At 40.1% G+C, this 26,280-nt stretch overlaps 1 protein-coding gene across 8 annotated transcripts in view; it reads right to left on the bottom strand.

Annotated features, from left to right (window-relative positions):
* The window catches only part of GRIP1 (glutamate receptor interacting protein 1), a 328,666-nt gene that overhangs the window by 58,941 nt on the left and 243,445 nt on the right, over positions 1-26,280 (bottom strand). For all 8 annotated transcript variants that reach the window (XM_055809292.1, XM_055809295.1, XM_027793374.2 and 5 more), the window contains exons 3-7: positions 23,097-23,232; positions 21,999-22,144; positions 18,449-18,532; positions 17,495-17,570; positions 15,984-16,129 (exon numbers count right to left, since the gene is read on the bottom strand). In XM_055809292.1, the coding sequence (XP_055665267.1) occupies positions 15,984-16,129; positions 17,495-17,570; positions 18,449-18,532; positions 21,999-22,144; positions 23,097-23,232 (588 nt within the window). The remainder of the gene's footprint in view (positions 1-15,983; positions 16,130-17,494; positions 17,571-18,448; positions 18,533-21,998; positions 22,145-23,096; positions 23,233-26,280) is intronic.

The following is a 26,280-nucleotide window of genomic DNA, read 5'->3' as shown; positions in this document are numbered from 1 at the left end:
GCCATGGGCAGGGCCGTCTTCCACTAGACCAGGTTGCTCAAAGCCCCATCCAGCCTGGCCTTGAATGCTTCCAACGATGGGACACCCACAGCTTCTCTGGGCAACCTGTTACATACATAGGTACAAAAGAACTTCTCACTCTTATTTTTTCTTGCAAGTAGGTCAGGAAATAAAATACACAAGAACTATGATTTCTTCAAAACACTCCAGCCCTTGCAAATTTTGTACCTGACTAATCACACCAAATAGAACAAATAAGGACAACACAATCTGCATCTCTGCCTGCAAACTAAGACGCAGCTGGTGTGTCAAATTTTACATCTGCCAGCCTCAAAACTATGCCTCTAAGTACACGCTACTAGAGATAATATAAAGTGCTGCAGTATCCATAAATTATGTCTATTTGTCATAATGACCCTGAGTTTCCATCTAACAGGAACAGTAATAATTAGAGTGGGACTGGATTGTTGTCAGAAACCTACAGAGCACAAAGCCCTTCACTGCCAACACGTGACCGATGGGAACAAACACTGTGGACACTCAAACACTGTGTCGAGCCGACGGTTCCCATTTGCCCAGGGCTCTACCAGGATAATGATATCTCGGGTAATCCCACAAGCTTCAGAGCAAAGGTGCGCTGTGGACAGTTTGGACATCTTGGTAAGAGAGCTAACATGCACGCGAAACAGTTAAGGCAAATAAGGACGTGTCAATGCTGTGGTAGTGAGGTACCTGAGCTGTCCCTGTCTCTCTGCCCCACTGGTGGGAGCTGAAGCCCTGGAAGCAGCAGAGCCACATGAGCGAGGTGCCAGGCCTGTGACAGCCACGTCTGCTTCTCGCCATGGTGGCTGACCCAAGTGCAGCCCCATTCCCATGTGGCTGGGCTGCCTGGAATACTTGAGGTACATGACTAGACCTTGCTCAAGGGTCCTCTGTGCTGAGCCGTACTGTCGCCTACATTCATGATTACTCATTTGCATGCACTGGTGGCCTCGGCACTGGCTAAGTACAGTCTCTGCCTTGGAAAGCTGACTTTGGGTGTGCTTCTGCTAACACTGAAATCAACAGACTTGGTTTGGTTAACAGGCAAGTTTCAGACCAGTCTAAAACACTCCTCTGCAAAGCCTATTAGATGAATATAAACCAGAAGAAAAGAAAAATTAAAGTAAACTCTACATTGTTGTCCACGACTGACAATAAGAATTCTGATGCTACAAGTTTGTACTATCAGCACCATTTTTTTCCCCAAAAAACTTTGGTCTCTCTTCAATAATCTGTGCTCTAGCACAGCTGTGTTGCTGCATTGGCACAGCCACAATATAAAATGCTACCATGCAGAAGGTCAACGCTGAGATCTGACCTTGATATTTATGCACCGAGGAGCAGAGTGACAGTTTCGCAGCTCTCAAGGGCTGTACAGGATATTTTGCCATTCAATGCCAACTACTCATGAAATAAAGCTTTGGTAGAATGAGTAAGGAAACAAGTTTATTAACTGTCCTCTCTCTGCTTTGGTACTGCCTGAGCCGCAGTTCAGCAAAAACGTTTTAAAAAAAGAAAGTAATTTAGGTAAAATGCCCTGAAATCCAACACAGAAGCCACGGTTCTGAACATAAGCTCTTTGATCCCACATTGCAAAAATAATGCAGGATTGCTTATCTGTTGCCTATACATTTCCAGCTTTTCCCTTCCCAGTGCTTTTTCCAAGCAATAAAGAAACAGTACTACTGGGAGTATTCGAACATTTAAAGTAAAAGAAATTTTCTATATCCCCTGTTCCCTGCAGTGTACATTTCCAGCAAAAACAATTCCCCACATATTTTCTCCCAAAATCCCGACCAAGCAATACCCTCTAGAAACCCAAGCACCTCACAACTGATGGAGTCCCAGCAACGAGCAGGACACTATTCCATCTGCCTCACCAGTAGGCAGCCTGCCAGCTTGCTGCCAGGGTCACCCTTGGCAAGGTTCCTGTGCGGCTCCCTCCTTTGCTGCAGGACATGCCATCTTCCTCCTGCCAGAACAGCTCCTGCTGCCAGGCTCGGAGGGACTCCAGGTCCTCTCATGCCCCTGTCTGATGACTTCTTTTGGACAATGTTCCAGTGCTCATAAGGTACACAGATTTCTAACTTTGTAATTACTCAATTTGTGTAAAGGGGAAACTGTGACAAGCCTTTTTCAGGTATGTTTCTTTTTCTTTTTGACCAGTGAAAACCCCCTCAACTTTACCTAAGCTGTAAATGCTTTGAAAAATTATAGGTCACAGTGCTCAGAAGGCAGCTATTCCGTTCAACACTGCTGAGCTGACCCTAACAGAAAGACACTGGTTATGCAAATTGTAAAAACTCAAATGAGGAGTTGATTAAAATCAGCAGAACATCAATATAAATAATTATAAAAATACATGCACATAAAAAACAAGCTCAGAAGTGTCTGTTTACAAGCAGAATGACATTAAAAGGAAAATATTATGGTCACAAAGCACTTCAAACTTAATGAACCCTAGGATGAATATTGCCTGGATGAACTTATTTTTACCTCCCTTTTTTAATTAAATAACCACATATTCTGCCTTCTTCAAGAACCTCCTGCAGAAGGTAGACAGTGACTATTTAACGAGCAGCAACGTTTTTCCCTTTTTTTCCATGCTCATGCCTTAATTACTAAACAATGTTCTCAGCCTTCTCTGAGCATATGTGGTGGGGGGAGAGCTATTGTATGGTGCAGCCTCTGAATATTCATTGCAACACACATTTATTCATGATTTTATCTTATAACCACCCTTTAGAGCAAAACCATGGTGTTCTCCCCACTGTATAGATTAATAAATGAGGATCAAAGAAATGAAGGTCGAAAGCAACCATTAGCCCAGAGAGGATGATCTGAGACACCTACACTGGGATTCATTGTAGCAAAATGCAGGCATCTGCAGAGCAGACCTGAGGTAGCTACACTGAGCTAGAGACCTAAACTCCCTCTACAAAGGGAGAAAACTGACATTGAAAAAAGTGTTTCTCACCTGCCCTAGTTTAGGCACCTACATCGAAATGAGATGAGCTATTCTTTAGAACATTTCTCCCAGTGACTGTTTTTTAGATCACTTAGTACTATGCAGCAGGTGACTGATGAAGGAAAAACATATGTAATCATTCAAATTAAAATCTATACCCTAACACATACGGTCCAAGACATCTGCGTAAGTCTACACGGACATCTTTAATTATTGTGTTTCCCATCCCTGAAGAGCTGAACTGAAAGGAACTTTGCAAAGTCAAGAAAAAACTTTCCTCCAATATACACAAAATCCTTGGGAAAAGTCATCACAAAATGCCTTCTCCCCTGAGCACGCTGAACTGTATCCTTTCTAAGAACTTCCAAATGCAGCTAAGTCTGGGTGAATTTTCACCGCGATAAGCAGAAAAAAGACTTTCCTGAAAAGGGCTTTCTCTCCCTCAGCCAGTACCTACTGAATACATGTCCGTGTTCCAGCGCTTCAAGAAGACACATCTTCACAACGAGTAGTTTCTCCAACCTTGTCATCCATAGGCAAAACAACTTTCTCTAATCTCATTCCTGGAAATGGCAGAACAATTTTGCCTGAAAATGCTTTTAAAAAAAATAAAAATAAACCCACATACTTAGGCAATTACCTGGGGAAAAGTGGAAGAGGGCCACAACAAAAATCTCAGCATAAACTGCTTAAGTTTTCACTGTTCTTAAAATCATGGGTTTAACTATGAACCAGGTTACAGAAGTCTCACAAAAGCCATTCCTTCTGCAAGAGGGATCATAAAGAAGGACAGAAAGGATAGAGCATTTCTTCTTTGCTTTTCCTTTGTAGCTGTTTCCTAGTTTAAACATAGCAGCTGATACTTCTCCCACATTCCATATCCCACTAAAGAATGGCAAAAAGCACAGAGACAGACCAGCAGCACCAATGCCTTGTCGTGATTAATAACATCAAAAGCTAAGATTTGAAATCTGGGCTCTTACATGAAAGCCAAAAAGTAAATGAAATGCATGGTGGCTGTTTATCTAAGAGTTTCTCTAGCATGCTTGAAGGTGGAGACTTTTGCTGTGATCTAGCTTCAGACTAGGACGACCTATAAAAATCATCACAAAACTGGTAATTTCATGCATGTACATCCTGTTCCCATGCTAATGCTGAAGTACCAGAAGAGAAATAATCTTAGCAAGGGGCAAAGAGAAAATGGGCCTGGCACGTTCTCTTTTCGTTGGTAGGCAGGAGAGGACTGGGTGGTAACTGGGTGCAATTAAACAGTGTAAAACCCACTATTTTTAAACGATCTGCATCGGAGTTAGGTCCTTGTAATACAGGTCTTTTCTATACTTCAGACTTGAGTTGGCTGTAGAGTCCCTAAAACAGATGCTCTTATGCTGGCAATGAAGTAAAACCTTGATTTAGTGCTACAAGCACTGCTTGAACTAGAAAATTTCTATGCTGGCAGAAGACATTTAACTTGGTATAAACTGGGTGTCCATTCGGTGAGAGCTGAGGAGGGGGCCAAGGAAGCACAGCTCTGCTGTTTATTTCCCTATGAGCAAAGCTCTTCAAACATAGGACAAGAGCTAGATTTTTCCCTTTGGGTCCTATTTTAAATCCCAGCTGAAATCAACGAGAAGCTTCCCACTGAGTCAAAAAGGCTCAGACCAGGCCTCGGCTAACTTCATGAAAGGCATCTGACATAAGTATCAATAGTTCTTGTTCTCATCCTGAACACTTCAGATGACAGCACACTGAAGCACTGCCGTGGCCAGGGATTAGATGCAGCTTCCTGTGCGTGCAAAAATTACTAAAGCCCGTGGAGAGAATCACCCAGCAGAGCATATTCAACAATCAAGATAAAACTACACATTTAGCTAAAAATGCAATTCCTGGGTATTTAATACCCGAACTAAGTGTTTATTTTAAAATGAGGCTGTTAAATGTGAATAACAACAGCTAAATGTAAGTTGCTGGTGGTCTCCTTGAGCAAAAAAATGGCAGGAGGAATTGCAGGGAAAGTTTGGCTTAGATTTTCTTTGCAGCTATGCGGGATGTTGTGCCAAAATCACATTCATGACAGAGGAGAAACCACAGGCTCATTGTGTCTGCAGTCCAGGATTTTTTTTTCTTTTTTAATTTAAGCTGCTTGAAGCCTTTAGATTTCAATTAAGAACTCAGGCAAGATGACCTGAAGCAGCAACAGCTTTTGGATATAAAACAAAGGATAAAGAAAAACTCAACTAGGAGTTTTTAAAGAAGGCGTTGAGGGACTTTATAAGTAACATAAAACAAGTCCCAAAGCTCTGCCTTAAGGTGTACTTATTACCATCTTTTCATGTATATAACCTTTGGAGTATCTGCCAGAAAAAAGTGAAACTAACCCTGTAATTCAGAGGCAATACAGGTTATAGATGCTTGTGTGTAATACAATAGGAAACCTTACCCTAGAAAGACCTTTCCTTCTCATTAGCATCCCCATCTCTGTTCCCCTATTGCCTCTTTCTTTTCTCCCCAGAGCTTTGTTGCCTCTGATGCCCTACAGCCAATTTCATCTATTGTCAAAACCCTACTCTAAATTTCATGCTGGTAACCTGAGGGTCTGGGTCACCACAAGACTTGATGTGCTTCCAAGAATGAGGGCTTTTATACTGTCTGGGTTCTGCATGTAAAAATGTGATTTTATCAGCCAGTGAAGAAATGTCTGGAGGCACAAAGAGGAAGGAAGAAACCTCAGCTTGCCACAGCTTCACCTGTAACCTTGGGAAGGTGTCATACCCTTCATTACTCATCTCGTCAGGAGAGCTCATCACTCTTTTTTTGGCTGCAGTGAGCCATGACTTCTCTGCTAGCATGAGAATTGCAATTCAAGATGAAACTAGTGAACGGTGTAGGTAAGCACTCTCCATAAAATCACTGCCACACTCTTCTCCTCTTCCAAGAAGAAAACAGGTAAGATTTAAATGAAACCTGCAGTAGGTGCTTGCCTTTGGCATGTTCAGTTATCACAGAAACATCATTTTGTTAAGGTTCTCCAGCATCTACCCTGAAATAGCAACATGACCAATAAACAATAGCTGTCGATATTCTGGCCAGTTTCCTTACAAATGAAAATCATGAGACTGACAGAACGTCAAACACCACTAGTGTGAGTCACCAATGAATTGATTAAAAAAAGGAAAATCCAGTGATTTTTTTAGCTGAACATACAAGAACATACACAGAGCAATTCTGTTTCCCCAAACCACTCTGATAAATACTTAGTTCACAAGCTACATGCAACATGATCCCTTTAAATGAACAAAGCATGGTAACCACACATTTAGGAAAAAGATGCAAAGACAGGTTATAATGGATGTTTAAAATTACTGTAGGGGAATGTGGTTTGAATAGGAAATGCACAGAGAACGCAACATTTCACTCATCATATAGCTGAGCAACACCATTGGAAGTATAATTCTGTGTAACAAAATCGTAAGATTGGCATTGGTGCAATTATTTTTGAGTAACTATGATAGACTTATTCAGCTTAGATGTTGATTTTTTTCCCCTACCTACATTTCCAGCTCACAGGTCTTACAACTGTCTTTTTCTGAGCTGCAAACATCTCCCATGTGCTGAATACTACATGGTGCAATCTCACAGGATCTGCTTCAGATCTCATTCACACCGGTTTTGTGCTAGAACACCATTAACTGAGACAGTTCATATTTAGGCAAAACATCTTAAACAATTCATATTTTAAAATCCATCCTTTTTCAGCATAAATGTTCTGTAAAATGTAAAGGGATGAAAATCTGCCCTAATGCATTCCAATTTAACCTCTTAGTTTATGCCCAGCACAGGTGCTCCAGCAAATGACCTGAGGGATTCTTAGGTTTTCTCCCCTTGGACTAACCTGTCAGGCACAGTCTGTGTGTGTCACACCAACAAAAAAAAGGCAAGAGGATGGGGTAGTTCGGTGCTTGACTTTTTAAACACAGGGGAAGTCTTGGGAGACATTTAGTGTTTCCCTCTTCCTGGAACAGAGGCAGGAATGGAGCCTCTGCTTCTGCTGTTACGGCCTTAGAGGTGGGCCCTTCTAGATACAGCTTCTGGGGTTACAGCACAAGCTCTCTAATATAAAGAAAATTGAATCTGTCCCATATTCATTAGTCTCTTCAATGACTGCAATGCCACTAAACCAAATACAAGGCTGAATTTTTTTAATTGGATTTTTTCTGACTACAGTCTCTCTTGCATTGAATTACATGACACATGCAGAAAATCCTTTAATCTCCAAGAAGCTTAATTATCATCCTCTTTGTAAAACTTTCACACCTGCACTCTGAATTTAAGTACTTCAGCTACCTGCTCAATTTTTTTCTTTAGACCAGGATAAATCAGGATACTTCATCCTTGTTACTCTGCTGTTGACCAGCACACTAAGTAACAGATAAACCAATTTACTGAAAGACCTCTTGACTAACTTCCAGCTGACCAGAAGTATGAGCATGTAGTAGAGATGACAATTCTCTTTCATACTGCATTTCATGGCACTTCTGGATAGCCCTCATGCAAAGTGGAAAGACTTGGTCAATACTTTTTTCCCCATCTTTTACTAAATATATGTGAAGGTTATTTGCTCCTTCCCTCCACTTGCTTGGAACCTGCATGGTGGACAGGAGAGCTTATAACAGCTATCTCCTTATTCCATCACTTATTTCTAAATACTTACTAAAAGAAGCACAACAGCATATTATTAATAGGCAGAGGCTGCTTCTATCTGAGGATACAAACCCTTGAATTAGCATCTAAAAAAGTCAAACCATGTGCTTTGTGATTCTAGTTTAGGAAGGCTCTACTTTACTGAATGCCCACCATGAAATACATTAGATATTTCAGACTGAATGTTTCGATTTGTACACTATTTAGACTAACTGCATACAAGTATAGGTTTCACCTTCCTGACAAGTCTTTGAAGACAATTTTGTCCATTACTCTCAGTACCCAGTAAGTAAAACACAGAATACTTTCATATATGAAGCGGAACTTGGAAGACAGTAACTGCACACACACACCACCACCCCCCGCCATCCCCCCCCCCCAGTTATTTATGACAATTACATTGTATTTTCAGTTTTCTGTTACAGAGACATCTCATTTCACCTTTACGCTTTTTTCTCCCATACAAAGCAACGTTTATTAAGCTGCTTTTAATGAGGCCATGGTTTCAAAAGCACTAGAGAGAAATGTTAATTGGACCTGTTAGAGTAATTTGTAACTTCTATGGTTCAGCTAAATTCCATTTATTTCTCTTTAGGGATGATCAAGAAGTTTGTAAAGAAAGAAGTATCTGTAAGATTTGTGAAATACTTGTAAAACATGACAACTCCTCCCTTCTGTAATCATCTACCAGCAACATGGCTATCAAACTGTAACAACAAATCATAACCAGGCAGAGAAAAGGAAGTGAAAAAATTGTATAGGGCAAATGTACTTGGGAATCATAGACTTTTCTCATTAAAACGTCTTGATTTTAATTGCTTGCAACTTGACCACAGTTCAAACATTTGGTGTGATTTTTTCTTATGACGGTTACCTCTCTCAAGCCCTATGTTTTTTCTTCCCTTAGTTATTTCAGCTGAAATGGGTCAGCTGTGTCTGAAAACATCATTAGGGAAAACCATACTGTTCCCCCCTCCCCGAAAATTCTGTAGGCTTTATGTTGAAAATTCAGGTTCTCTATATGTCTTTATTACCTGACAGATCTGGCACAGAGAATCAAGAGCAGAGCCAGGAAGGGCGGCAAGTAGGACTTCTGGGACAAGAAGGGGAGGAACTGAGGTGAGAAGGTGATTGGTCTGAAACGGAACTGCAGTACATGAAACTTGGGAATGGTTGGACAGGAGAAAGGGCGAAAGAAGGACACGCATGAAAACTGCAAAAGGCCTTTATGGAGGGAAATCAGCAGTGTGAGAGAAATGTGTTGGAAAATTACCTAAGCCTTACTTGGCAACAGACAGAAGAAAAAACTGGGCTGTAAGGAGAGGGAATAGCATGTTGGGATTTAGGACCTTCTAGAAAAGAAGACTCTAACTAGGTCAGTAAGGAAAAGGAAAATCAAGCAGCTACCGGGAAAAAAAAGGCAGTAATGCAGCTAGGAACCAGGACAAGAACAAAGAACAGAGGAAAAAAGCATCACGCTTGGGTGAAATGGACAGGAAGGAACATGGGAACCTGAACCTTTATAGTTCTCTGCTGTTCAGAAAACATCTTTGAAACCCACTGGTCACATGAGTGTCGCAAGTCTTTTCTGGTCTCCAGCAAGCACATACATACTGTGCTGGACAGCTTGTCTGATAACCCAGCTAACGCAGCAGACTGGTGGACTTAATGATTCTCATCCTTTTGAGGAACTATTTGGGTACAGATGTCAGAGATAAAGTTTTTCCCACAGAGAAATCTAGGTAATGGGACATAAAAATGTGTCAACACTGTTAAGGATATAAGCTTACACAAATTCTGGGAAACAATGAACTGACAGCTGCTTATGCAACGCAGTAATACCATTCATTAGGTAGATAAATACTATTTTCTTACAAGGCCCCATTCCACACTTTTTTTACTACTCAGCAGTCCTCATGATGAAACAAGTGTTGTATCTATAAGACAATGCACTGTAAGTTTTGAGGGAGCTAGCAGTGAATGAGTTGGGTGGCAGGTGTGTAAGGCATTAAAAGGGAACTACAAGAAAGGGAAGTCAGTCATGTAACATGCAGGAGACACCTGAGTGCTGCTTTGAAGTACCAGACTCTCTTTCTGTCACAGTTCCTGTAAAGACTGAAAAGGACATTTAAACTGTACTGGTCACTAATAGCAAGCATTTTCTTGTTTCACTATCAGCAGTCAGCATCATCATCTCTTGCTCACACAAAGTACTGATGCATCAAGAACTGAGTTTTCAATTTGCCAGCCAAAAATGCTGGACTTTTTATTTTTTAGAACCACAAATTACCTTAGGTTTCCATGCTATCCATTTATCTCAAGAGATGTTAAGAAGGTATTTATCTTCCTTTTAAACCAGAGTAGATTAAAGCAGGTAAGTAAGCAGGAACTGATACCTGACTGATAGATATCAATCCTTTTATAGGCTCATGATGAGACTCAGTGAAGTCAGCATGTCATATTTAGCAGCAGCATGAGAGGTGAAGAGTTAAAAGAAATAATGCCCATTTGCTAATTGTAAAAAAGCAGTCCTGAAAGCCAGAAAACTGAACAGCAAAAAAAAAAAATCACAAGGCTCAGACTTCTCTGAAGGAAAAAGCCTCTTTTGGTGCCAAGGATAAGCTGTATCCCAAAACATCTATCTTTCTCTAGATGCAATCCTAACAAGCTAGCACTACAGAGAGAGAACCTACTTATTGTACACAACCACGCCTGACTGTCAGTTCATACTAATGTCCCTGATGCAGGCATCTGGCACTGACAGCAGAAAGCACAAATAGTGTGTTTGATAAACAAGGAACTGGTACAATAAGATGAGAGACTAACATGCCAGAGCACATAGATTTAAGTATCTGCTTGGTTTGCATGGTGTGAATGAGAATTGTGCATTGGCCTCTAGGAGAGACAAAAACCCCCACGTTTTACCTAGTGACACATCTGCAAGTGGTATTTCTGGAACTGTTACAGAGAGATGCCTATACATCTTCTACCTTAAGAAAGAGCCAATACATTTGGAGTGACCTTGGGACACTGAGGTTTTCTCCTTGAGATCTGCATATTGCCTGAAGCACTCTAACTGTGATGGCATTAGAGCCTCAGAAAAAAACCACCAGGAAATTAGTAAATTTGCATTCAGACAAGGATCTGGGCAGTGCTTTCAATAAGCATGTGGTCACATACCGAAGATAGAAAGAAAATTCAAAATGAAAAGCTGCATAAAAAGGTTATCATCTTCCCTGTGGGTCTTGTGACTGTACTGCATGCCACGTAGCTGGACAGAGGCTGAGCAGGCAGCCTCAATCCTGACGTTTCCCAACTGGCATGCTCAACTTTTTGACTTCAAACATTGTCTTCTAGCATAATTTGTGCATGTGTTCGTGTAGCAGTATTTAAAGTAGTAATACTTCAACTAATACAGCTATCATGACCTTTGCATTACACATGAATTTTCATTCAATCTGTCTCTGAAGCAACGTAAGAGAGGAAGTGTTCTTTAAAGGTTTAAGTAACTAATTCATATTTAGAATTTCAAGGAATCTAGGTCTGTTGCTCTGTGACAGCCAGGAGACCTGCAGTTGCAGTCAAATGCTAGAGAATGCTACCTACCTGTTGTGTCAAAGACATGTAAGAATCAAAGGAAATGTTAATTTTAAGTTTATAAAGAAACAGAAACAAAAAAGCAGTGTAGAATCCTACAGGCTTCCTGACTTTCCTTCAGCTTTCAAGGTCTTGTAACATTTATAAGGTTTATGAGGATCTTGAGTCTGCCCTTGGAGTCTCTGGAGCTCCTGTTCCTTGGTCTTGCAACTCTATTGCTCTTACAGGCCCCTGTAACTCTGGATACGCTTAAGTGATACTGCTTTATGAAACTTAAGGGGCAGCCCCTAAGTTGCTTTTTTCCCCTATATTTCTTGTCTTGCACAAATTACTGGAAGTCTACACTGGATCATGGATTACTTTCCTGATGTCTGAAGTATGCAAACTCTCTCTAGTGTTCTTGTTGCCATGCAAAATTACTGAAGGGTGAGGCAGACTCCTTTAAGTGTACTCTCATAAAATTGTTATAGCCTTTTGGTTTTGGGTTATTGGTTTTCTGTGTTTGGGTTTTTGTTTTTTTGTTTGGTGGTTTTTTTTTTGGAAATGGATGAACTTACAGGTGCAAAAGGCTTGGACACGGTTTGTTAAACTGCTGTCAGATTTACCAGCAAATGATTGCATGAGTAATTCCCTTTCTAGAAAGTGGTAAACATCAAGTTCAGAAAACTGAGGGTGTTGCTCTAGCTAAAGTTGACCAGTTCTATGCCAGGGTGACTCTGGTAGCTTGGGATCAAAAACCAAGCTGACCATACCTGTTTTGCAGAAAACAATTACAGTAAATCCATTCTGGCTCCAGTAAGTGCCCGAAATGTTAAACAGGACAGAGAAACATACAGAATTTGAATTTGCAATATGTTCCTTCTTTCCTGAAGACAACAGAGTGGTTTGAACTAAGAAAACACCCAGTGAAGACATGAGAGACAAAGATGTTGTGTCCCTCAAGTGCAAACAGCTAACAATGTGCCAAAGTCCTGTCAATAACTAATAGTTTTGTTTGACTACAGTGTACCTGATTAAAATACTACACCAGCAAAAACATCCAAGATTTAAAAAGTAGATTGCTCAAAAGTACAGCAGCAGCAATTTATGAACTAGAATTACATTATAGGCCAGAATTTAAACTCAAGTTAGTAGTTACCTTTGAACTTTGCTGAATGCTCCCTTTCAGTGTAAATACGGAACGTTACCCAAGCAGATGCAACCCCAATCACAGCAATGACAGAGCCCAGTAGCATCATGACAGATTTTGGAAAACCTGAAGGGAAACTGCATCTGCTCTACTTCCAAATAAATGTAGTGATAAACTTTTTATTTCTTGTTCCAGAAAGGGACAGTGTGAATCTCTGCCTGCAGCTTGTTATTAGCATTGCATTCTAACTCTCATTCTCACTTTAACTGAGGACACTCAACCTATGGCTTTCAAGCTGTGAGCAGCTCATTAGGACACTTCACCCAGACCACTGCCAAACAGGGAGAACTTCAGTCTTCCCAACCTAAATTTATAGTTTGGAATTAGTATTTTCTCCTTGGCTGTCACAGGAAAAGATTCAGGCTGTAAAATTATTTTGGCAGTGGCAGCAAGTCACTGCTAGCCACTACCGTGCCTCTGCTCCTTCCCCTCCACTGCATGAGGGGCACAGGTGTAGTCACATAGCACAGAGAGCTGCAATATTCAGACCTCTCCCACCAGTGGATGAAAACAGGTGACCCACGTAACCATAAAGGTTGGACATTTCAGGTCTAAGGATTACAAAGAAAGTGATAAAGCCCACAGAGTTAATGTTACTTCCACACAGCTGTGTGTAGGGCAAGTCACCATAACTGTCTCCTCTGCAAACCCCACCACCACCCCCAGCACCACCCATGGATCCTCCCTAAATTTAAAAAAAGCATGTAGTTCCCTCTAAAATCAACAAGGAGTATAAACAACCACATTGCTTTATGACCAGAGTAGGTGTTTTAGAAAACAGAAAGATGTATGGAAGACTGCTACCTCCACAATTTCAAGCGAAACTTTTATAAGGTTATAAAATATTTTCTGGGAAATCATGCTATTGCCTTCTCCTATTTTCTTCAGGGATTATCGTGGGATTTCCAAACTCCTACTATTTTAAAGTATCTTTGAAACTGTACAGCAGTATATTCCATGCACCAACCTGGAAACGTCTTTAAAAGAATAAATTAAAAAAAAAAGAAAAAAAAAAAGACCCAACAAGCTAACAATATCTCTTCCAAGAAGCTGAATTGAGAAGTTTACTTCCTAGGACCCAGCTGAGCAGGATACTTCAGGGTGTATTTAAGTAAGCACAAGTGTAACACCAGAGATCAACGGGACTAGCCACATCTCCTGCATTATTTACACACTTAATTACCCTGCACAGAACCCCTTGATGTTTTCTTTTACTCCAGTTTCTCTAGGTTCCAGAAACAACAAAACGTACAGGGTTCTCAAGTGACCTCTTCAAGACTTCAGGTGAAGGAACTAAACTTGGAGAAATACAGCATCTTTGAAAAAGCTTATGCTTACAGGAGAATAAAAAGCCAGTTACACACTACTGGACTATAGCTGAAAAATAGTTCAGGATTATTTTCTTCATCCAGCGTAACCTTTTCAAATCAAGTTCCAATTTCATGCTATCAGAATATATTTTATGGCTTTTTCCAGTTCTGGTTACATGGAGAGCTACTTTACAGGATATAAGCATCTGCCAACAGCAGAGAAGACATTAAAACAAGTAATGGTACAATTATATTTCTAGGAGTAAGATATTCTACTGAAAGTTTATACCAAGAGTACCCTATTGGATGCATCACATCAGAAAACTATGTAGGGTATGCAAATCGGAAAAAATCAAAACTTACTCAGGGCTAGATAAAATCTACCAAAATCATAATGCATTAGAAAGAGAGCCTACTGGATTCCTCTTTAGTTCTCGCAGACACTGCAGGACCACCATCCCTCACATTCCCCAGTGTCTGATTCCTGTTTCCTTCCTTCTTTCTGACTCCACAGGTCTCAGGTTCTTCTACCTCCTTAAGTTTCCATAGCATAAAACATTCATTGCCAGGAAGGCAGGAACAATAAATCCAGATTTGTTACTGAGAACAAAAGGCAGACAGCAGAGATTATTTAGAGAGAGAATAACATGAAGAGAGTGACTTGTAGGTACTGCCTGTATAGCTATAAACCTGCAATTTCCAGGTAGGTTCTGTATCCTCCTGCACTGAGCTCTACCCAGCTTACACTGAAAAGAAGGTTCCTGCCTTGAACAACCTGCAATTTAGAGCACAATAGAGCTTCTCATTACATAGTTTTGTCCTCACAAAAACCTGCAAAGATTTCTAAAAGATCCTCAGTGAGACTGAAACAGATTGCTTCCCTGCGTTTTACAGGACAACAGGGATGGGAGTTTTCTCTGAAATTAAAGCCTCACTGGGAACTCTGTCTGTCTAAAGCCAAGGGTTCTTTTTGCAATGAGATCTCGCTCTTAAGAGAAAGTGGAGTATAAAGAATCTGGTGTTAACTGTGATGACAGAGAGGGTTTGGCCATCCATTGTCTTCCAAAGAAAAAGAAGAAATAAATGAAAACACCTAGTTCTCTTCAGGTTACAAGATCACCTGTGTTTCCATTTTCCGTGTGGGAGGTTCCTGGCCGGACACTCAGCTGCCTCCACCTTTCTGGGCATGAACCTTACACGAGTGTCCAGCACGCCTGCCAGACACCATGCAAGCCTGTCACTTCACTCCAGATAGTTAAGTAAACAGAGATATATATTATAATAAAAAAAAAAAAAAAAAATCTGTGTCTTGGAGAAGAACAAAGTGCGCTGTTCCAGAATAAATAAATATCTGACATCATTCTTCTAAGTATTAATCTTTTCCAAGGCTTTGAGGTTTGATGGTGCTATTTCACAAATTCCTGTGAGGCTGCTTTACTGCTAGTCTAGAAATCTGACAGTGAAACTGAGGAAAAGAAGAGAAAGATCCTGAAACAGAGAAGAAATATTTCAGTCTGACTGTTTTTTCTGTTTCTTGCTACCATGAATTTTCTGTGTCTCGCAAAAATGGAGGCAATATGACAACTTTCAAAGCAAATGGAAATAACTCAGTCCCAAATCTTTTGTGAAAAATCATCTGCTCTCCTTGACTTTCCAAAAAACCTCCCATATCTTCAGTGAATTCAATCAAAGTTTGTATAAAGTGTAAGCTCATTTTTCAAGCCATGATTTGCCACCTCTGCACTTCTTAAGAAATCTTCTCTTCCCTGTTCTTTTCTACGTGGCAGTTTTGTGACTTTTTAATAATGTCTTGGTCATCTAGAAGCATTGGTAAAAGGCAAAAGAATTCTTGTTAGAGCAAGTAAACCCCTCTTTCATGTGACAGAAATGCTTACACTTCATTAACCTTTATTATAAACTAGTCACTGGAAAAGTTACTTTGCTAGAATCCACACTCTTGTTTCACTCTACAAACCATGAAATGTCGGAATGCTAAATTAGAGTAAAATACTGCTCACCTCCTTATGAACCCAAGATTAATGATACGGTGCGGAAGGGAATAGCGGTGCTACTAGAAGCGTAACAGGTCACAATCACTTCTAAAATAGCTCATCAAAAACAGGCAGCAAAACATCACAGATGGTTCCCAGAACTAAAGCCCCACTCCTCAACCTACCCATCACTGAGACGTCGTATTCGACCAGCAGAGTCGCCTCCTGTCCACACTGTTTGAGAATACTCATGGCTTCAGCATGTGTCGTTCCCAGCAGTCTGATCCCATCCACACTCAGCAGCCTGTCTCCAGGTTTGATTGTGCCCTCTCTGAAGGAAGATTAAAGGAATGATCTTTATTAATATAAGATAAATTGATTTGGAGAGAATACTATCTTTATGCAAAGCAATTCTCTTGCACCTTCTCTGACACCCATCCCTCTTGCCTTAACACTTAACATTTACTTTGACAGCGAGAACGTTCAGAGGGCGCAGTGGAAAGGAAATTGCTTTAATTGGAAAGTCAGTGACTGGAAAGCGGCTTAACACATAGCTAAATAATCAAGTCATGTTAAATTGCAACTAAGTATAGCTTCTGCTTCAACATATGCTTTCTTTCTGCCTCGTCCACACAACTTCTCTTTCATACATACATAAACACCTCCTCCCTCGACATTTTCTTAAAAATACGAGGTGCAAACACGTGCATGCAGAAACAGATTGAAAAATACGAATATCCATTCACTGTTTTTCTTAAAAAATACCCCTTACTTGGGCAATTCAATTGTTGTTTTCCTCCTACCTAAAAATAATTTGGCTATAAATGCACACCGTCTCCCACGTGTATCTCATAATGCATATGGAATTATAATAGAAAATGAAGTACTATCATCGTCAGCTCAAGAACCAGGGATAAAAACAAGGAAGCAAGGGGGATGGGGATGGGAAGAAAGAGACAGAAGACAAATGCTCTCTTGAAACATTTGCTTTTCAATTAATGTTGCCAAGGTCAAAAATGTCAATATAGGCTACAGAAAATCATGTTGCTTTAAAGAAATTGCCCTTTAAGTTTCTTTAATGGTTTAAGGACAAAAATGACATTTTTGAAAATATAACTCATAAATATAAATAAAGTGAATATTCTTTCTTTTGTATAGATACAAGATGGTATTACATACAAGCATGTTCATTGGGCCAAAACATAAACCTGCACTCAGAAGTTGTCCAGGTGAAGTTACATGTGAACTCACACACAGATCTATACAAATGTCTCAAAAGAATAATGCAACAACACCCAAACACATGACAGTATTTTTCTGAAGTGCAAAAGAAAATGATTGTGGGTTTAGAGTACAAAAAGTATAATTGAAGAGCTACACCAGTTGTCTGAAGGCTGCAAAAAAAGGTGTTCTGACCTATTGCAGGAATTTGTTCTAATTGAGGTTGATTTTTTAAAATGTTTAAAGGGATAGTCTTGAAACATGCAACATACTGAATTAAAATTCACACACACTATGACACGCTGAGCCTCTGTGGTTGCCTACTACTGTTATTACAATTAAAAGCATAAACTATGAATTTCAAAGGAACAGGTTTGAGCATATCTCTTTCATCCCAAATCCTAACTTCTGTCCCAAATAATTCACCTTTCTCCATTTGTCTTTCACATGCACTTCAGAGAAAGATGAATTGTACCTGTCAGCAGGCCCTCCAGGTCTAACACATGTTATTACAACAGGACGAGATTTATTTCTGTCATCGTGTGCTCCACCTAGAAAGGGAAAAGTGAGAAAAAGCACACCTTCATTTTATGCTTTTTGAAGACAAAAGGCAAGTCTAATGTGTATCTTACAGCATACACATTTAGACATGGGCTAAAAAGATCAAAAAATGGCCAAGCCATTAATATGAACCTCCTCTGCCTGAATTTTATCTTAAATAAAATAGACCTACTGTATGGTATAGACGATTCTTTATAAAGTACTTCTACGGAGTGATTCTTAATAAATGTATATTCTTTTTTCAGAACCTCTGCTCTGCAAATCTGATCTCAGTGTGAAAACTTACTGTTCTGCAATGTTTGCTGCACAGAGAAAAAAACATCCATACTTCATGTATACTCAAAATAATGACTGGCCACTAAGGAATTTATATATTGCATTAAAAAAAAAAAAAAAAAAAAAAAAAAAAGTGTTCCCTGAAGAAACTAATAATTTGTCATTGGGGTATATTATTTAACAGTTGTCTGTTTTCTTCTGTTCTCTAAGTCAGTGACAATATTTTTGTCGTACAATTCAGACTATCAGCATGATTGATTACATTTCATACCCAGTTTATACAAATACTATATGTGAATCTTTTTTAAGAACTACAATCTTCCTGCTGATTTCAGTGGTAGCAGAGTCTGGTCTTATGTGAAATGAAGTTTGTTATGTTCTTGGCATAGTTGATTAATTAACGTTCTTCCATAAACAAAAATTAGAGCAGTTCATAAATGCAGTACATGAATGTATGGAAAAAGTAATACATAAATCACAAAGATTTTTATAAAGTGTGAGACATAATATTGAAATGATTTCTTATGCCATAAAAATTTATCACTTTTTTTGCTGATTTAGAAATACAGACAGTTCAAATTTAATAACTCACCTCTTATTACAAATCCAAAAGTGTTCCCCTCTTTATGTAAAGTAACTTCCACAGTTCTAAAGATGAGACCTGATCCTTGTACAGCTAAAAGAAAAAAAACACAAAAAAAAGAAAAATATTCCAAAATATTATGATGAAGATACACACAGATTTGCACCTTTTCCAATTTAAGCTAGCTATTGTGTTTCTGATCATACAATTGGGAAGAGTCCACTACTGAACAGCTAGATTAAAGGCCTGTAATTAAACACTACTCATCCTCTTTTTGAGAGGATTTTGGGCCAGATATTTTGCAGATTGCCAACGGTTTGGAAGAAGAGCCACAGTTCCATGTAACAGGTGAGGAATTTAAGCCTTACTGTTTAAGTCATGGCATAATTTTGCTTTTCTTATAGTTAGAGAGCTAGAAAAGATGGAATGACACAGTGAGACACAAAAATTACAAATGATATTCTTAAAGCTACCTATGGAATTTGCTGCTCAGCCACGAAAATATTTACTTGTATTGCTTGAAGTCAAGACAGTTGAGATTTTTAGAGTGTACCTCTATTCTCATATTACTAGATTAAGATGAAAAACGTATTTTGTATCATAAGGATTTGTTTTTCCTCTTTCAAAACTTAACATGCTCCCTCACCATTGGTAAGGGAGTAAAAAAACTCTGACTTCGTCATAGTTGAGTTGGTATTCTCTGTGTAAATGCTACAGCAGTGGTGCACAGCTGGGTGAGGAGGTGAGAAGCCTAATGCACAGACCAATGCTTTTGGGTGTGATAATCCATTTACAGAATTTGAAACCACTGCTGTTACGAGACCGTTGACTGGTTTACTATTAGCTTTTATAGGAAAAACTTGGCAGGGTATAAGAACTCCCTTTTCCAAAGGGAAAAGGACACTGGGCAAAATCACATGCATGCACACTTCTCAGCTTCCAGTAAGAAACTGCAAACAGCACAAGACACATAAAGATTAAACAGCCCCCCCCCACCTCTATGAAATAAACGTTCTGTGAGCAGCAGAACTAATGAAAACTTATGCCCTTTAATGCTCCTGCCTGCAATAAGCAGTTTCCCCATCCCCTGTTAGGATACCCTGAGGGGGGAATGGACACCACAGGCTACACAGCTGCAGGTGTGGGTGCTGCCAGACCTGGAAAGCCTCAGTAAGATGTGGTGCCCCTCAGTGCTGCATGCCTCTCTCTTTGAGGACTCCTCTACTTGGAGACTCACTCAAGTGTCTGTTTCCACAAAATGTACCGTAATGTACTTGTTTTTGGAATCTTTCAATCTCCATTAAAAAAGTTACTGCAGGGAACCAGAAGAACACACGTGTGAAATCACATAAATCTCACTTCCTCAGGAAAACGGGTGAAAGATGGACCTCCAGGGCATGCTCTGTATTGCAGTAATTCCTGCTGCAGCTTGAAGATCAGGGCTGTGCTACTGAAGCCCATGCAGTTGCCTCCTTTTCAGCTAGAAACTCTGTGCTGACCAAAAAGGACCGAATTACAGGGAGCAGAAGGCAACTCCTGCCTTCATCCTATCAACAGGAGGTGGCCCTGCATGTAGCTCAAGGCGACTCTACGCTTGCTAACCCGCATGGTGTGGTCTGTGACCTCCACCGGGGACAGGTGAAACCCATAGTTCAGCAGGGAGGAAGGGCATGCAGCATCCTTCTGCTTGGGCAGCAACCGTCCAGGTGGTTGTCCCTCCACCCCAGCCCTGGCCTGCAAGGGGAAAGGAGCCCTTGACCTTTGGCAACAACAAAAGGCAGATGCCAGGCAGGCATGGCTCACATTCCGGCTTAAAACACTGAGTGGCTTGTGCTGAAAATAGCGCTCCTGCTGCGAACGCTGCCAGACAGTGAAGGAAGCACTAGGGAGAGTGGGATTACTAGTGCTCAGCCAGATTTAATCCATCATTATTAAGGTACTGACACTTCCCCACTCTGAAACCATGATAGTCCTCTCTCTGAGGGGGCAACCATGAGAACAATGGTAGGATTTCATTATGTATGGGGCAGGGAAGGAGGTGCCAGAACTGCACCACATGACCTGCTGCTAGACTTGTGCGTGCAATGACGGCACTGTGTCTAGCTTGTTCACTGGAAGTTAATGAGAACAACTAGACTGCTTATCTCCAACTTTTTTAGCTATGCTTGTATGAAGAGGTCAGAAATTCCAAGGACTGAAGGGAAGTTACAATTGCTACTGTAATTTAGCATGTCAAAATCCTGTTTCAGTGAGCAAGAGCGGCACATATGCCAAAAGCGGGTGAAAAGGAAGGAATCCTGCTTGAATAAGTGCAAAACAAATAATGCTCATAAAACAATTACATCTCCAGCAAAATAATTCTGAGCTCATCTGACTTCCTTAACTCAAATATTGCGTTTTTTAACATGAAGTTCCCTTACCACAAGCGAACACTAATCAACAGAGAACATTCAAAACATATTAAGATGGTTGTCAGGAGATCATAAAAACAACCAAGTATGTAATTAGGCTAACCCTCCAGCTGCTAGGAAGCAGTGGGGAGCTCATTCACTTCTGAGCACCAAAGAAAGTGATAGATTTTTTGGCTTCTGTTATGAGGAAAGCCTTTATGTAAGGAGACAAGTGCCTCCTAGTTGGCTCTGCAGATTTTTCTGGCCAAACACCAGCAAACCACACCTTCACCCTTCCAGTGAGCAGCATGAAGGAGCCGACACTCTTTCAAAAGTGCAATTGGTGCAGCCCCCTTGGTGCCAGCCAGCCACCTGCCACTCACTCCTTCACTTTAGGTCCCAGGTTTCCAACTCACTGTTTCTCTAGCTTTCACTTCATACCTGATAGCCTCGATTCCCACGGATTTTCTCCTACACACAGTCACAGATATAAGCAAAAAAAAAAAAAGAGCAAAGGAGAGGCAAGGAAAACATCCATTACCCCTCTGTGACTTTGGTGTCAGCATAAATCTGTGTTTTGAAGACAATCTGCCCAGCGAGAAGCCCTGTTTTTCAGTCACACAATTCATGCAGGTTTATGCATCCCCGTGGCCTACCCCACTAGGTCTTCTGCTCTAGAAATGAAAAGCTGCCTAAAAGGGACATCAGAAAAGACTGGAAAAGTCCCAAAGTATGTTGCTTATCTGGGAAGGTGCTGCAAGTAGAGAGAAGGAAGGAAAAGGCAGAGGCAGAATTCACAGATATTCATCAGTCTCATCTCGGAAGATCTTACTGTGACATGAAGGATTCTCTTGCCCCAGAATCTACCTAAACTAATTCCCAGTATTCAAAACTGTAAACAAATGAACCACAACAACAAAAAAGTGGAGGCTGACAACTCTGCTCTGCCGTTGGTGGGATTTATGCTCCTAAAACACCCGAGCATCTCTGAGAGCATCCCCCTCTACTGCCAGTACTTTTGCACTGCTTCCATGCTCTGTGCTAAGACAGAGGAGAAAATTTTAGGAAAACAACCACTACCAAAAATGAAGATGAACAACCATGTCCATCTCATTGCTAACAACATCTGCTATTCTGCGTAGGTTTCAGTTTGCTCTGCTGTTACTTACAGACTGGAGGCAGCTCATACTCCACTTCTAAAACAACCCTCTCGCCAACATTCTTGAGCAAGCTGATGATCTCATCATGGCGAAATTTGGTCAGGTTGATTCCATTCACAGATTTGATGTAGTCCCCTACGTCCAGCTGGTCACTCCTAGGAAAAAGTACATATTGCTTTTCTTAAAGACAGATCTGTTGAACCAAACTAAATCCTTTAAATTACTCTTTACTGACAGTAAGGAATACTTTTTTCCATTCATCTAGACTAAACCAAGTTGATCTTTCAAACAGAAAGTGCCATTTTAAGATCTTAATCTAGTCTAGCCTGTTAAATATTAAAAGAACAACATTGTTGCATTATTAATTTCTAATGTACAAAACCAGCTGTACAATAAAGGAGTTGGATGATTTGACTAGTTTGGGCACAGGATCCATGAAATCATCATCTTCATGTCCCCATCTTTCTCTCTCTCTCTTTGGGAAGCATCCAAAACTACTTTTTCGGACAACATCTGCCTTCACAGCTAACAGCACAGCTACAGGAGATAAGCCACAGCCCAGATGCATATGTTTTGCTCAGTTACTTGGAATGATTTAGCTTAACCTTTGTCTTTTTAATTGTTTCACTCACAAATACCAGGTTTTTTGTTTCCACTGTAGTAGCAAGCAAGACTATGACTTAACCTTCTTTTTAATCTTAAAAACAGCTGATGAACAGGGTTTTTTTAAAAAAATATTAAAATTGTGGTCGTACTACGGTTAGTTCTTCCATTTTATTTTTTCCCCTCAGTATTTTATGCTTGTTCTCTCAAGTTTTTGTTCAAGGACAAAAATACAGGGAAATAAAATTTATATAATTTAGAAGAAACTTAATTAGTCCTTTGACTACTTTCAAATATCTCATCGGTATTTCTAGTTTTTGTTAAAGTAGCCTTGAGGGAAGAGGGCGACCAGCTGTTGCCGTTTATCTCTGAGCTTCTCCGGTCTGATGGGCTGCCATTATAGATGCATCTAGTCACATATTTGTTAGTGACCTTTCTGATGTGGTACATATTTCTGAAGCAATCACATCTTATAATGCATTTTGAGCCTTGAGATGTGGTTACCTAGCAGCGATTCCTCCTTGACGAAGGTTAGATACTCTTGGTTTCCCATCCTTGTCGATTCCACCTGACACTGTAAGCCCTAGGGTGGTGCCTTCTTTTTTCATTAATTCAACTATTGTTGAGCCCTTGAATTCCTCTGTTGAAAGAAAATTATTGGCATTATTAAAATTTAAGTGATAACACAGATGTTGCCTTTCTAAAATGTCATTTACTTCCCAAGAAAATCGTTATGTATGTTAATAAGAAATAACGTGTACATCTGGAGGTTCTTGTGTTACAATTCACAAGTTCTGACCGCAAGGCTCAGCATATAGATAAATCTGAGACATATGTTCTGTAAAAGGTTATTAAAAACTACACTAATGGGCTAGTATACTATACAGAGCCAATAAATACAAATTCTGGCAACACTTACAACTAAAGGTAGTTGTTTCACATTTTTAAAAAAGCTATCTTTCCTCATTTTCTGCTTTCTCCCTCTGACCTCTGTGTTTTATAAAGCTGTACAAAAGTACTTCAGCTGATTAACTAAACAGAAGGATAAAAGACACAATGATATAACAGCACTAGAAAAGTTTAGGTTCAGACTCACTTTGAGGCCACTATTAGATGTGAGTGTTAATCAAAACAATCAAACATAACAAAAATGCATATGGAGATAAATACATCAGATCTTAAAAGTGTTATTCCTTATTCTTACACAAATATATCTCCGCTGTAACTCTCTGAAATCTCTGCAGAAGACGTATAAAGTAAGTGAAGGGCTTTCATAGTCATAAGTGTATAAAAAATTTCCCTCACATGGTGCCTGGGACACCCTTTTCTGCAGTTTGCCCATTTAACATTCTTGGAGAATGCCAAGCTAATCCTACAGACCTCAACAAAGGCAGGTCACCTGCAACAGAAAGCCTCGAGCTCTCAAAAAGAGATGTCCTTATTGCACATGGATGGACAGGCAATCTACATATTCACAGTTCCAGCAGGGCTGCAACTGTTTGGAAAGCCACGAGGCAATCATACCTCCTGTCCAGTGTTTCCAGTCAGAGAAAACCTATTAAAATCACCAGCTGCCCAGGTATTCTGGAAAAAATGCATGAAGTCCTAAAGATCAACCTAGAAAATGATGAAATCGTGGAAGGATCATCCATCTCTCTGGTCCTTTTCAGCATCAATATGCAGCTTTCAGGTGAACCGGTCAGATACGAACATCATGTACACACTGTAAACAAACAGTATGTCTGCACTGCACTAGCAATCTTGCTGTGGCAGCATGAAATTTAAAGATGAAAAGCCACCCAAAACCCAGGCAAGTTCCTTGTATATATTCATATGTTCACCAGTAAGGTCTAGAATAAGCACTATATAAACAGCAACAAGGCTCCGTCAATACTTTCCGTATGACTGAGAAGAAGACCTAATACAACTTCACCTCAAGATGAAGAACAGCTGCCCTGAACAAGAATTGCCAAACCTGAGCAATACAGAGGTAATTGTGGCGGGCACAGGAGAGCATTCAGAAGAGCCTCCAGCCCTGGTGGAATATCCTGTAAGCCTTGCTAGTACTTCTAGTAAACTGCTAAATTTGTTGCAGATGTAGCATATAGATAAATGACATGCAATGTTCCTGCTCCCTTCTTGGTGGCTGACAGGCTCTACTTTCCATTCTAGATAATGATGAGCTCATTTCAGTTAGTCACTTTTTACTATTATACAGCATGACTTCAGTGCTTGGGCAAGAATTCTCCTATGTTTATAAAGCTTCTACTAAGACAAAATTCTGCAGTGTATTGAGTCAGCAGCATGAGTTGTTAGAAGCAGACAGTAGCATGGCTACCTGGTGCATTCTCAACTTGGCTGACACCACACCATCCTTTGAGCTTTTTTGAAAGCTACTGAGCTTCCAAAACATTTGCTCACATCTGGCCTTTTTGACAGCTCAGAAAGAACAGATGTGATTACCTGCATCTGAGCATGTAGACATGTTGCATAGCTGTAGAAGACACTATGGACCAAAATGCTGCTTTCGGTTTTATAAAAACCTGCAAGTATTCATAATGATTACAAGTGTTAGTCATGGTACTTACTGCAACCAAAAATACTGTACATTTGCACCCATGATGCAACCTCAGGTATACTTTGCCAGTGTGTCACCCTTTTTTATTCAGGGTTTACTCAATTGTGAGATCTGAAGCCAAAAGGAAAATTCCCCTCTCTCCCCCACCTCCCAAACTGAATCCCTCCTTGGTACTTCTCAGTAGTACAATCTGGTTCTCAGGACCATTTCACTTTTTTTTTTTTTTTTTAACAAGTAGTTTGTTAGAACATGTATACAGGACATCAACAATGCACTGCGCACACCTAATCTTTTGCCATAGCATAATACTGCCGTGTGTTTTATCTTTTACATAGGTTCTGCGTTTGCAATCCAATGCTGGGAAACACTCTGCTGCCTGAAGTGACATCTGGAACAGATGATCCATGCAGTGTTTTAAGCTAGCTAATGATTATACAGTTCCCTGCAACTACTGGCACGGAAAATAATGACCAGGCTTGTTCCTTCTCACCATCTATTCTGACAAGTTTCTGTATACCTCTGCCAACAGAACAGGGATCTCTAAACCTCTTTCTTCATAGGCAGGAGGGAGAGACGCGCCAACACTGTAAGGAAGTGGTGCTGTGAAATGCTCACGGCTAACGATAGATAAGGTCATCTAGAAGTACGCAATAGCTTCATTACATTTGCCCCTCTGAAAGATTTCGTAGCTTTCGTACATAAATACAGCAGGAAGAAATTAAACTACCTAAGCTGGTTTTGCTTTTAAGAGACTGCTATCCCTGGAAGTGCTCTGATCTAGCCCCATTTGATACCCCGCTCTCTCTGTTTTTCATCTTTGCTTTCTTAAATGGCACAATTACTGTTTTTATAATGCTGTACATTACATGTTTACTCATCTGCATTGCTTTGACATTATTTATTACAGACTAATCCCACGGAAGTAATCAAAATACCCAATATCAGAACAACCCCGGGACTTCATTTCCAATCCAACAAGCAACTGCATCTGTACACGTTATTCCCCAACTAACACAAGGTCAGCCTCTATTCTCTAGTAAACAAAATGCTGTTACTCTTCGTGAGTTAAAAATCAAACTAATACATGTATTACCTCACTCATAATTCATT

The sequence above is a fragment of the Falco peregrinus genome, chromosome 6 (assembly GCF_023634155.1).
Source record: "Falco peregrinus isolate bFalPer1 chromosome 6, bFalPer1.pri, whole genome shotgun sequence".
NCBI lineage: Eukaryota > Metazoa > Chordata > Aves > Falconiformes > Falconidae > Falco > Falco peregrinus.
This window is presented reverse-complemented; position numbering and strand designations above follow the sequence as displayed.